Consider the following 11,642-nt stretch of genomic DNA (forward strand, 5'->3'; position numbering starts at 1 on the left):
GACCACCGATGGTAGGGCGATTGGGGCGGGGGACGTGGAGCAGACCAGAGCCGGAGGAACGGAGGGTACGGGCAGGTAGGTAGGGGGATAGTAGGTTGGAGAGGTAGGAGGGAGCGAGGCCGTGAATGGCCTTGTAGATGAGGATGAGGATCTTGAAATCAATCCTCTGGGGGATGGGGAGCCAGTGGAGGGTGAGGGTGAGGGTGGGAGTGATGTGGTCGCGGTGTCTGGTGCGGGACAGTACATGAGCTGCAGAGTTCTGAATGACCTGCAGTGTGGAGGGAGGTGGTGGGAAGGCCGACGAGGAGAGAGTTCCCATAGTCCAGCCTTGAGGTGATAAAGGCGTGGACCAGGGTTTCAGCCGCGTGAGGGGTGAGGTAGTGCCGTAGTCTGGCGATGTTCCGGAGATACATACGTTGGGATACATAGTGTACATTGGGATACATAGTGTACATTGGGATACATTGTGTACATGGGGATATATAGTGTATATGGGGATACATAGTGTACATAATAATCCCTTCAAAACCAAAACAATAATAAATTGGTCATTTTCAATCCACGACTGTTTGTGGGACATTGCTGTGCGCAATTGGCTGCCACGTTCGCCCACAAATATACAGTCACTTCACTTTACAGTGTGTTCTGTGAAGCGCTTTGGGACGTCCTCCCGACGTGAAAAGCGCTATATCAAATGTGAGGATTATTATTATTATTATGGGGAAACATAGTGTCTATTGAGAAACAGTATACATTGGGATACATTGTGTACATTGGGATACATTGTGTACATTGGGACACATTGTGTACATTGGGACACATTGTGTACATTGGGATACATTGTGTACATTGGGACACATAGTGTATATGGGGAAGTTGTTGGAATGTCACTAAACCCCATCTGACAAATAGCGCAATAATAATAATATAATACACAGACTCTCATCCGCCCCAACTGAGCACAGGGCTGAAGCTGCTGAGGGCTGTGGGGGGTGTGGGGGGGACAGCGATACAGTGGTTACTGCTGCCCCCCCCCTCCCCCCACAGTGGCAGCAGAGAGACTGACTGAGAGCCACTGGGATCGGAGCTGGTGTTGAACTAGTGACGGGTGTGAGTCAGACTCTCAGAGCCCGGATAGCTCAGTCGGTAGAGCATCAGACTTTTAATCTGAGGGTCCAGGGTTCAAGTCCCTGTTCGGGCGATCCTTTTTTTTAAAAAAAAAATAAAATTTTTTTAGAAAATATATTTTCCTTTCCGTCCCCTGAGAACCTACAGCTGAGGTTTAAAACTGCCCGAACTGATTTGCAGCTGATTTGCAAAAGGGTTTATATATAGAGAGAGAGAGAGAGCGAGGCCGCGGACACCCCGGGGGAGGGGGAGGGGGGAGGGGCGGCCTCTCGGTGTTGCTCTGCTCCGGGTTGGCTGCAGGAGACGGCTCTGGGCTGCAGAGGGCGCTGCCGTCCGTCAGCCGTCAGTACCCGCGGGGCTCCGGCAGGGGGCGCTCATTAGGGGCCGGGGACAAACAAGCCGGAGCCCGGGCTGCCAGTACCAAAGATGGCTGCCTCCTCCTCAGTCGTATCACAGTGACTGCCAGTATCTCCCCACACCCCCCCCCCCCCACACACACCCCCTCTCTCTCTCTCACTCACTCACAGGCGGAGATCAACCACCGTCGGCTCAGTGGGGGGGAGTTTGTGTGGTGGGGGGGTGGGGGGGGGCTGTGGGGTGGGGGGGTGAGTTTGATGCCGGTTTGCCAGTATCAAACATGGCGCCGCTGTCCCCGGCACAGGTCGCCGCTGCGACGCGGGTGACGTCAAATTGAAGCGCCGCCGCGTGCGGGAGAGGAGGCGGAGGAGGGAAGTGGAGTCAACTCTACCCCGAGGCCCTCTCTCTCTCTCTCTCTCTCCCCCACTGTCGGGTCGGGTCAGTATGAACAGTGTGGGCGCCGACTGCTCGGAGCTGAAGCGCGTCTACGATTTGTGCTTCAACCGCTGGTTCGCGGAGAAGTTCCTGAAGGGGGAGAGGTCCGGAGAGCCGTGCGCCGACCTCTTCAAACAGTACCAGGAGTGTGTGAAGGTGAGGCCTGGGCCCTGGGCCCCTCCCCCCCACCCCCCGGTCCCCCCCACCCCTCCCCCCCCCACCCCCCGGTCCCCCCCACCCCTCCCCCCCACCCCCTCCCCCCCACCCCTCCCGCCCTCCCCCCCCCACCCCTCCCCACTCCCTCTCCCCCCCCCCACCACCCCCCCTCCCCCCCACCCTCCCCCCCCACCCCCCTCCCCCCACCCCTCCCCCTCTCTCCTCTCCCTCCCCCCACCTCCCCCCTCTCCCCCACCCCCCCCTCTCCCCTCTCCCCACCCCCCCCTCTCCCCCCTCTCCCGCCAAGCTCTCTGGTGGAGGGGGACGAGATGTGCTCGGGTGCAAGTTGTTGTTGTTGCTGTCGTCGTTGTTCTCCTCCGCCACTGTTCAAGCGCTCCGAGGCGCTGCCCCGCGTGGAGGGGGCGCAACGGCACAGCGCAGGAAGGAGACCCACTCGGACACCCGTCGTGTCCGTGAAAAGAGAAGCTTTTCCGAATCAGTCCCACTCTCCACCCCCCCCTCTCCCCCCCACAGCCCTGCAAACTTGTTCTCCCCCTCCCCCCCAATAATTATCTAATTGTCGTGTTTGTTGTTGTTGTTGTCCCCGCTTCGCCCTGACACTTGCACAGGTTTGCTGCGGGACTCGGAGGATTGCTCTCGGAGGAAACCGCGCGCAGGCAGACACGACGGGCCGAGTGACCTTCTTCTGTGGCCGCACGTATTTCTGGGGTTAAATCTCCGCGGTTTCGCTGGAAGCTGTAAAGCTGGACGCCAGCCGGTGGTGACCTTCCTCTGGTGACCCCCAGCGTTCGTGCGTTTGCACAGAACGGCCGCACGCACAGTCACTACTCTTTGCTGTGGAATCCTGTGAAGCGCTTCCAGGTGTCCTCTCGACGTGAAATGCAGGGTTTATTGGCTATTTTCAAGCAGCACCGAGCCACACAGAGCAGAAGGTCACGAGTATAATTTCTGGTCTGCGCCGAGTTTTTAGCCGATTTGCGCACAGCAGTGTCCCACAAACAAGAGCAAAGTGCATTTATGTAGCGCCTTTCACGTCGGGAGGGTGTCCCAAGGCCTGGCTGGACATTCCAGGGTTTGCGCCCGAGCTGGAGGGGGGAAATGACATGGTCGAAGGGATGGGTCTTCAGAAGGACATTGAAAGAGGTGAGGCGACTCCAGAATGAAACAGCCATGAAAGTAATAAATAATCTTTATTTTGTCACGAGCTGCTGCATTTGGCTGCACAGCAGTATTCATTTTATTTCTAGACAACCATACCTTCTGAAGCGCTTTGAGACATTTAACTCCAACGAAAGGCGCTACAAGAAGCACAGCCTGTTCACTGTTTAATAGTCAGCATTCTGGAGCGTGTTTTCTGTACACTGATGTTTGCTTAAAATGTAATTACAGAAAGCAATCAAGGAAAAGGATATCCCAATTGAAGGGCTGGAGTTCATGGGTCCCAAGCGAGAAAAGTCCTCCAGCTCTAGCAGCTCAACGTGACCAACAATCTTGCGCCTCTGCCTGTTTCCATCCCATCATTAAATGGGCAATGCTGCAACAGAGAACATTTACACTCCCACATACACGTTCAGGAAATCTCACGTTTATCCGATGCAGTGGGATCCAAAATAAGATACTGTTTAACAACTCTTTTGTAAAAAAAAATGTTTACTTCCTAACCTTTTTGCAGCCTTATTTCTCAAGCGAACAAAAAAATCAAAACGTTTAGCATAATCAAGTCGGTGAATTTTGTATTTCAAACTTGACGGTTCAAATCTTCGTGACGTAACCTATGATTGTAGATTCCTGTGTTCAAAACTCAGCTGGTAGAATATTTCTCTAATACATAAAAGTGACCTGGTTTTCTGATACAAAAAGATAATAAGTAAATTATTAAAAACATTTGTGTTTTTTGCAACTATCAAAGTTTTAATATATTCCAGTAGATCGACTTGTACGTTCAGCGGTTATTTTGAATGGCAATAGAGGTTTCAAATGGTGTGCCAGCGGAACGAGATTGCTCTCTTGTTCCACCTTTATAGAAGTGACTTCCTCACGCGGCAGCGTCTGGAAGTTGATGTGATTGTGGATTCTCAAGATACGGAGTGCATCTGACAAAAGAAAACCGGAAATTCTCAGTCAGAGAGTCCTCCCGTAAGGCTACAATCTGCAATAAAGCTTTGATGTAATTGTCTTGTGTAATGTGTCTGAAGCACTGAAACGCACTTGGAACACCTCGACATAGCTGCTAAGATTCCAAGTACTGTATTTTCTGAGACTTCTGTGACCTATCCATCATTCCTTTTCAGCACCAGCTCCCAAATGTTCCACAAAGAAATTGTACCATTAATCATTTTTAAAAAAACAGTAGAATACACGGGGAGGGGGAGATGAAGGTTATGTGTGTTTCTGAGACTTCTTCCCCCAAACATTGTTCAAGAAATGTTAATTTCTTTACGGCTGCTACGTTTCGCCCACAAAATAAACAGTCAATTCGCTTTGCAGTATATTTTGTGAAGCGCTTTGAGTCGTCTCAACAATGTGATGAGGCACTATATGAAGTGCAAGGATTATTATTATTAATGTAACCACGTGTTGGGAGTTTGGAGGCTGTGCTGACGGGCAAAGGTTTGAGGAGATTAAAAACGCGTGGAGCTGTTTGTACATGTTTGACTTTTTGAGAAACGTGAATTGGAACACGTTTATTCTGTGAATTGAGGGCATTAAAAAGGTCATGAACGTAAACCTCTCCCGAGACTCTTGTGTCTGTTATGAGCGGTTCGAAACGGTTCGTATTCCGGGAAGAAAGAAATAAGGTTTGGTTCAAAACTGCGGAGAGAGGAAGCCATCGTTTTCGCAAAACCAAACTCTTCGAAGTAAGATTTTAAAAAAATCGTGTTATTGATATCAAAACCCACGATCGAGTATGTATTTGAATACGTGAAAAGGGGGGGAAAAAAATCGCAGGTTTATGGGAGAAGAGCGGAGGAATGGGACGAGTTGGGAAAGCTCTCTCCCAAGAGCCGACCCGGGACGCGCGATGAGCCGAATGGCCTCCTTCTGCGCTGTAAGATTCTGTGATTCCACGTAACCGTATATCACGATGTACACAGAGAAAATGTTGGGAATCTACAGCCGGTGAAGTGGTACCTGAGAGAGAGCGATGCATTCAAATGTTGGAAGGACTTGTCGTGGGAGTGTGTACTTTGTGGGAGGAAAGGGGGTTCGGCTGAGGTTGGTTTGGGGGGGGGTTGGCTTCAGGGGGGAGTTTGCTGGGGTTGGGTTCAATTGGTTGGGATTTGGGGGTTGCGTTGGGGTTGGGTTGGGGGTTGGGGTTCAGTTGGTTAGGGTTTGGGTGGGGGTTGGGGTCCGGTTGAGGGTTGGGGTCCGGTCGGGGGTTGGGGATCGGTTGGGGTTGGGGTCCGGTTGAGGTTGGGGTCGGCCCGGCAGCGCCCCCCCTGGTGAGGCCCGGCAGCGCCCCCCCCGGTGAGGTCCGGCAGCGCCCCCCCCTGGTGAGGCCCGGCAGCGCCCCCCCTGGTGAGGCCTGGCAGCGCCCCCCTGGTGAGGGAGGCCCGGCAGCGCCCCCCCTGGTGAGGCCCGGCAGCGCCCCCCCTGGTGAGGCCCGGCAGCGCCCCCCCCCCCCCTGGTGAGGCCCGGCAGCGCCCCCCCTGGTGAGGCCCGGCAGCGCCCCCCCTGGTGAGGCCCGGCAGCGCCCCCCGCTGGTGAGGCCCGGGAGGGGGAGGGGGGGAGGAGCAGCTCCTCCTCCTGACGCCGCCGCCGCCGCCCTGAGGCCTGAGGTCGGGCCGCGGGAGGGGATGTGGCGCCGCCTGGTGCCGGACAGGGCCGCCTGGCCTCGGGCCGGAGGGGTGGGTCCGGCCACCTGGCGAGGGATCCACCGGCCCCCAACGGGGAGACCAGAGAGGCCGAGAGAGCGCGGGGGTCAGGCCGGGCAGCGCGACAGGGGAGCCCGGGGCCTGGTGAGCGGCCGCGCTCTGTCTGTCTGTGTCTCTCTGTCTGTGTCTGTCTCTGTCTGTCTCTCACTGTCTGTCTGTCTCTCTGTGTCTGTCTGTGTCTCTCTGTCTGTCTGTGTCTGTCTGTGTCTCTGTCTCTCTCTCACTGTCTGTCACTCACTGTCTGTCTGTCTTTCTGTGTCTGTCTGTGTCTCTCTGTCTGTCTGTGTCTATCTGTGTCTCTGTCTCTCTCTCACTGTCTGTCTGTCTGTCTCTCACTGTCTGTCTCTCTGTGTCTGTCTGTGTCTCTGTCTCTCTCTCACTGTCTGTCTCTCACTGTCTGTCTGTCTCTCTGTGTCTGTCTGTGTCTCTGTCTGTCTCTCTCTCTGTCTATCTGTGTCTCTTTCTATCTGTCTGTCTGTCTCTCACTGTCTGTCTGTCTCTGTGTCTATCTGTCTGTCTGTCTGTCTCTCTCTCTCTCTATCTGTGTGTGTCTTTCTCTCTCTCTGTCTGTCTTCCTGTCTTTCTCTCTCTGACTATCTCTATCTGTCTCTCACTGTCTCTCTCTATGTCTCTCTCTGTCTGTCTCTGTCTCTCTGTTTGTGGTTATTTACAGATTCAGATTCTGAGTGTTTTACTGCAGAATAACGTTACCTCCAATTTTCGCTCCTCTGATTACAATAATAATCGTTGTAAAAATTTGATATAGGGCCTTATCGCGTCGTCGAGACGTCTCAAAGCGCTTCACGGGATAGACTGTAGACTGCGTACTTTGTGGCCGAAATGCAGCAGCCGATTTGCAGACAGCAAAGTTCCCCAAACAACCTTTCTTCCCTCCCTCTCCTAAACTTCACCCGACAAGTTGTGTGAGTCTCAGCAGCAGACTGTTCGACTGCAGAGGGCATCGCAGTCAAAGTTGACCCCGGCCGGGCCTTTCCCCGGAATGGGAATATCTTCCCGTTAAGGAAGTGGAAGGTCCCTGGATAGCAATTGGGGGCAGGAACCGTGGCTGCTGTCTGTCGCCCTGGGCTGCCGAGGCCAATTGTAACACCAATTTTGAGCTCATTGTCTGAGCTGAAGGTCCAATGCAGCGTTGGGGGTGGGCGGGAGGATGTTGCATGGTTGGAGGTGCCAACCTTCAGATGAGACGTTAAATTGCGGCGCCGTCTGCCTCTTCAGGTGGACACTCATCATCCCTCGGCACAATTCAAAAAGAGAGGGGAGTTTCCACAACAACAACAAGATTACATTTGTATAGCGCCTTTCACGTCGGGAGGACGTCCCAAGGCGCCGGATGGACAGTGTGCAGCATTTTCAATTACCCCCAAATAAAATTAGTCACGGTTGTGGGATCTTTAACACCCACCTGAACAGGCAGACGAGATCTCGGTTTAACATCTCATGCGAAGAACGACACCTCTATCAATGTAGTGCACCCCAAGCACTCTACTGGAGCGGCAGCCTGGACTGTTGAGTTATTATTAATAGAGCTAAACAATGGCACAAAAAGAATTCAGTAAAGTGGACTCAGTGATCCGGATGGTCTAATCCTGTTCTTGTGTACTGTGCGTGGCAGTCTGTAGTGAGAACTGTGAAGCTAATACCTTGCATTTTGTCTGTGTGTCGACGGAACAACCTGGGTGCAGTTCCACAGGTCAGTGTGGGAGCATTTCAGCTTTGTGTTATTGATCTCTGTAGGTGCCACAAGCTCCAACCTGGCAAGCGCTCGAGGAGCATCAACTCCCAGAGGTAGGCAACCCATTTCCAGACACTAATTTCTGGTTTATGGTAAGAAGAATAATCCTTGCATTTGATTGTAGCGCCTTGTCACTTTGTTGAGGCGTCTCAAAGTGCTTCACGGGATATGTGACTGTTTTTTGTGGGTGAAACAAGTAGCCAGTTTGCGCGCAGCAATGTCCCCCAAACAGCCATGAAGTCACTGAGTGACCAATTTTACCTGGGAGGAATTGTTGGCCAAATTGTTGTGAAGTGCTTTTGAAACCTCCCCCTCACCCCAACGACGTGAAAGACACCATATAAATGTAAATTGTATTGTGTTGGAACAATTGCAGAGAACGGAAGTGACTCCGGATATGATTGACCATCTGGAACGGCTGGCACTTGTAGATTTTCAGAACCAGGAGGGTGTGGAGACACTGGCAAAGGCCATACAGTTCGCTGATCGGCTTCACCTTGTGGACACTGAGGGAGTGGAGCCCATGGATTCAGTCCTGGAGGACAGGTAAGAGAGCAGAGAATTTTTTTGGGGTGGGGTGAGTGTGTGCATGTGACTGTCATTTTGCTTCCCTCCTCTCCTGCTGCTGTAATATCATGCTGGGTATCAGTGATCACAACCCTCGCTAATGATCTCTCCCCTAGTCTGGTCATTTATTGACATACTGACTTTCCGTTCAGCCACAAAAACAGTCACTGCACTGTGCAGTATATCCCATTGAGCACCTTGGGACGCCGTCCCGACGTGAAAAGCGCTTTACCAAATGTAAGGATTATCATTATTGTTACCTGCTGTTGAGATAAGATCTTTGTCTTTCTTCCGCAGATGTTTGTACCTGCGTGTGGACGAGGTCACTGAGGGTTACTGTGCAGAGGTGCTGCTCAGCGGCGCGAGCCAAGTTGTAGAGGAATACTTTGTGGCCCCACCAGGTACTTTTGGGTATCCTAACCTCTGCAGGTGTTTTCTGTACAACAACAAATTACATCTGTACAGCGCCTTTCACGTCAGGAGGACATCCCAAGGCACTGGACAGTCAGGGATCCGCACCCAAGCTGGTGCTTGGGATCAGGAGGGGTGGGGGGCTAGGAAGGATAGTGCAATTGCACTTAGTGCAATTCCTGTACAGGGAGGAATTGGCCATGGTCTCTGCTGGAAAGTGTACGGATCTCACCTGAGGACATACAACCAGTTGAATAGCCTGCCGCTACTCCCTGCATAGTTTGGCACGTGCAGGATAATGATAATCCTTGCACTCGGTGTAGCATCTTATCATGTCTCACAGCGCTTCACAGAATATATTGTCAAGTGGACTATATATTTTGTGGGCGAAACAATGGCCATTTAGATGATGTATCGAGGGGTACAGGCACAAAAAGAAATGTGACCCTGGGAAGCACATCTTCAAGTGACAAGGGTGAGAAACAAAATGGTTTGTACGATTATCAGGACTCCGGAGATTTTGTTGAACCTTGAAAGATTAGCAGCTATCAGTTTTTCCACGAAACATCACTGTGTTCTAATTTGTTGCGTAATTTTTTTAGTTTTGCGAAGCTAAGAGGGTGCAAAAAGCACTGATGATTGATTTACACCATGGACATTTGTAGTAATATTTATACCATGATATTGCTGTGGTAGGTACTGCAGTATAGCAATGTATTGCGTAGTGTTGCTGGGATTGTGTTCATCTACATAATTGTAATACTATATATCATTCTCTTTTCCAGGCAACATCCCACTGCCAAAAAAAGAAGAGAGAGAATCTTTTGGAGTGCAGAATTGTGACTGGTAAAAGAATGCCAAGTCATCAATAATAGACAATATTTATCAAAGAAGTAAATCATTCTTAAACTGGAAGGATTTGAAATTCAGTCTTTCCCATAGACTGCTTGAAATCACCTGACATTGTTCCCTTGAGGGTCACACTCTGTATGAATAATGCCAACTTGTGCAAGGTCTCAAAGGGTAAAATGTACTGGTCGACTGATACCCAAGGAAAAGAACCAAATCAAAACACGTTCAGAAGATGGTGACAATGGCCATTGAATGTGGAGTTTGAGGATTTTAGAGAAACCTTTCAAATAAAAATGTTTTTCTTGTCCTAAAAGATAGTGTTTTAACAATGCCACATCATGTCGAAACATCTCAATCCATTTCATGAGTCACAAGACTTGTTTTCGTAGCTAAATTTGTGGAAAGGGAATGGACACAGATAAAATGAGCACACGTGTGGCTATTCCACAAATTCTGTCATATTATTGTGAAAATAATCGGGGAAATGTTAAGCCATGCATGAATGGAAAGCCACAATGCATGATTTTTTTACTATTTCCATTCCAATGACAGAAACCCTTTATATTTGACAATATTGACTTATTGCAATAATTCTGCTGGTTGCTTACACGGCAGTCATTTACAGTGATCTCTTTAGTTAGCGGCCACTCAATTTGCCTGCTCTAATAATAATAATCCTTGCATTTGATGTAGCGCTTTTCACATCTTCAAGACATCTCAGAGCACTTCATAAATATGCTGTAAAGTGAATTGACTGTATATTTGTGGGCGAAACGCGGCAGCCAATTGCGCACAGCAGCGTTCCACAAACAGTCGTGGATTGAAAATGACCAATTTATTATTGTTTTTGGAGGGATTATTATTAGGCGTGTGGATTCATCTGCCAAACTCTGCTCTTGTTGGTTCCCTCCCCAAGCTCAACAAGGAAAAAGCATACTTAAATATAATAATCCTTGCATTTGATATGGCACCTTATCATGTCATTGAGACATCTCCAAGCACTTCGCAGAATATACTGTAGAGTGAATTAACTGTGTATTTTGTGGACAAAACATGGCAACATGATGTCTTCCATTTCCATACAATAATTCTGAGAATATTGGCATTCATTTTCCTTGGATACTTTGAAACAAATCATTCGGCAACTTTTTTTTAAAAATGCTCACGTCCCTGCAGGAAGTGACTGCTAGATTTCACTCAGATAATAAACACACTTTTGTGTATTTGTTAACCGGTTTCTTTAAACAGCTGAGTTGCGGAATGAGTGGCTGAATAGTACACAGAGCCGGCAGCTGTGATAGAGCAGGTGGCTGAAAGATATTTGTGTGTATGGATAGCAAACGAGGCAAGATTTGGTTCAACCTGACATTGTTCCCTTGAGGGTCACACTCTACATGAATAACGCCAACTTCTGCGAGATCTCGAAGGATAATATGTGCTAATCGAACGACACCCAAGGAAAAGAACCAAATCAAAACACATTCAGAAGATGGTGACGAAAAGACATTTAACTACAACTAATTTTATTTTAAACCTCCCCCCCCCCACCCCGTTTCCCTTAACTCGAGCAGATAATAATCCTTGCATTCATAGGCAACTTGGGGAAAGGGAATGGACATGATAAAAGTGGCAATATTGAACTATCACCACTTGGCTGTATAACATTAAAGTGTCTAAAAGCACTTCAGTGCTGCCAAGTGTAATGACTATAGGCAATTCTGCACACGGATGATCAATGATACCATATTAAGTGCCCATTCCCTCATCCAAGTGACCATCCTTTAATCAAGCCTAGCCAACAACTCATTTGTCCAAGGGGGAAAAAAAACCAAGTCCAACCCTTCCTCACCAAAACCACACTCGCGCATTTTCTACACAAGATAATTTGATAGCAATCAAGAGGGATAAATAACCCAGACTGTTTATTTCATCTCCCTAGGCAAAAAAGGCCAATTGCAATAACTTGCATCTGTGTAGTCACCCTCGTCCCATCCTAACCAATGCCAGCTATCTCAAGACTTTATTCAGACTGGAGATCGAATCAATAATTCCTGGTTTATATGTGGCTCACCTTCACACTGGGCAGG

General features: G+C 49.7%; 2 protein-coding genes and 1 non-coding gene across 4 annotated transcripts; all 3 read left to right on the forward strand.

The window, feature by feature from the left end:
- Positions 1-1,128: 1,128 nt before the first annotated feature.
- On the forward strand, positions 1,129-1,201 carry trnak-uuu. Its single transcript has one exon. It is a non-coding gene; the product is annotated as a tRNA-Lys (tRNA).
- Positions 1,202-1,716: 515 nt separating this feature from the next.
- On the forward strand, positions 1,717-4,824 carry triap1 (TP53 regulated inhibitor of apoptosis 1). Of its 2 annotated transcripts, none has more exons than XM_042337501.1 (2): positions 1,717-2,076; positions 3,487-4,824. In XM_042337501.1, exons 1-2 carry the CDS (start codon positions 1,930-1,932, stop codon positions 3,577-3,579), a joined length of 240 nt encoding a protein of 79 aa, XP_042193435.1. In that variant the 5' UTR covers positions 1,717-1,929; the 3' UTR covers positions 3,580-4,824. The 2 variants fall into 2 exon arrangements, with proteins under 2 accessions (XP_042193435.1, XP_042193434.1); XM_042337500.1 differs by lacking the exon at positions 3,487-4,824 and adding an exon at positions 2,706-3,284.
- A 997-nt stretch (positions 4,825-5,821) lies between these two features.
- On the forward strand, positions 5,822-9,868 carry gatc (glutamyl-tRNA amidotransferase subunit C). Its single transcript, XM_007899094.2, has 5 exons — positions 5,822-6,056; positions 7,728-7,778; positions 8,102-8,271; positions 8,590-8,693; positions 9,489-9,868. The coding sequence occupies exons 1-5, from the start codon at positions 5,895-5,897 to the stop codon at positions 9,551-9,553; spliced, it is 552 nt and encodes a 183-aa protein (XP_007897285.2). The 5' UTR covers positions 5,822-5,894; the 3' UTR covers positions 9,554-9,868.
- The last annotated feature ends 1,774 nt before the right edge of the window (positions 9,869-11,642 follow it).

Source organism: Callorhinchus milii, unplaced genomic scaffold, assembly GCF_018977255.1.
Source record: "Callorhinchus milii isolate IMCB2004 unplaced genomic scaffold, IMCB_Cmil_1.0 Scaffold8, whole genome shotgun sequence".
NCBI classification, from domain to species: domain Eukaryota; kingdom Metazoa; phylum Chordata; class Chondrichthyes; order Chimaeriformes; family Callorhinchidae; genus Callorhinchus; species Callorhinchus milii.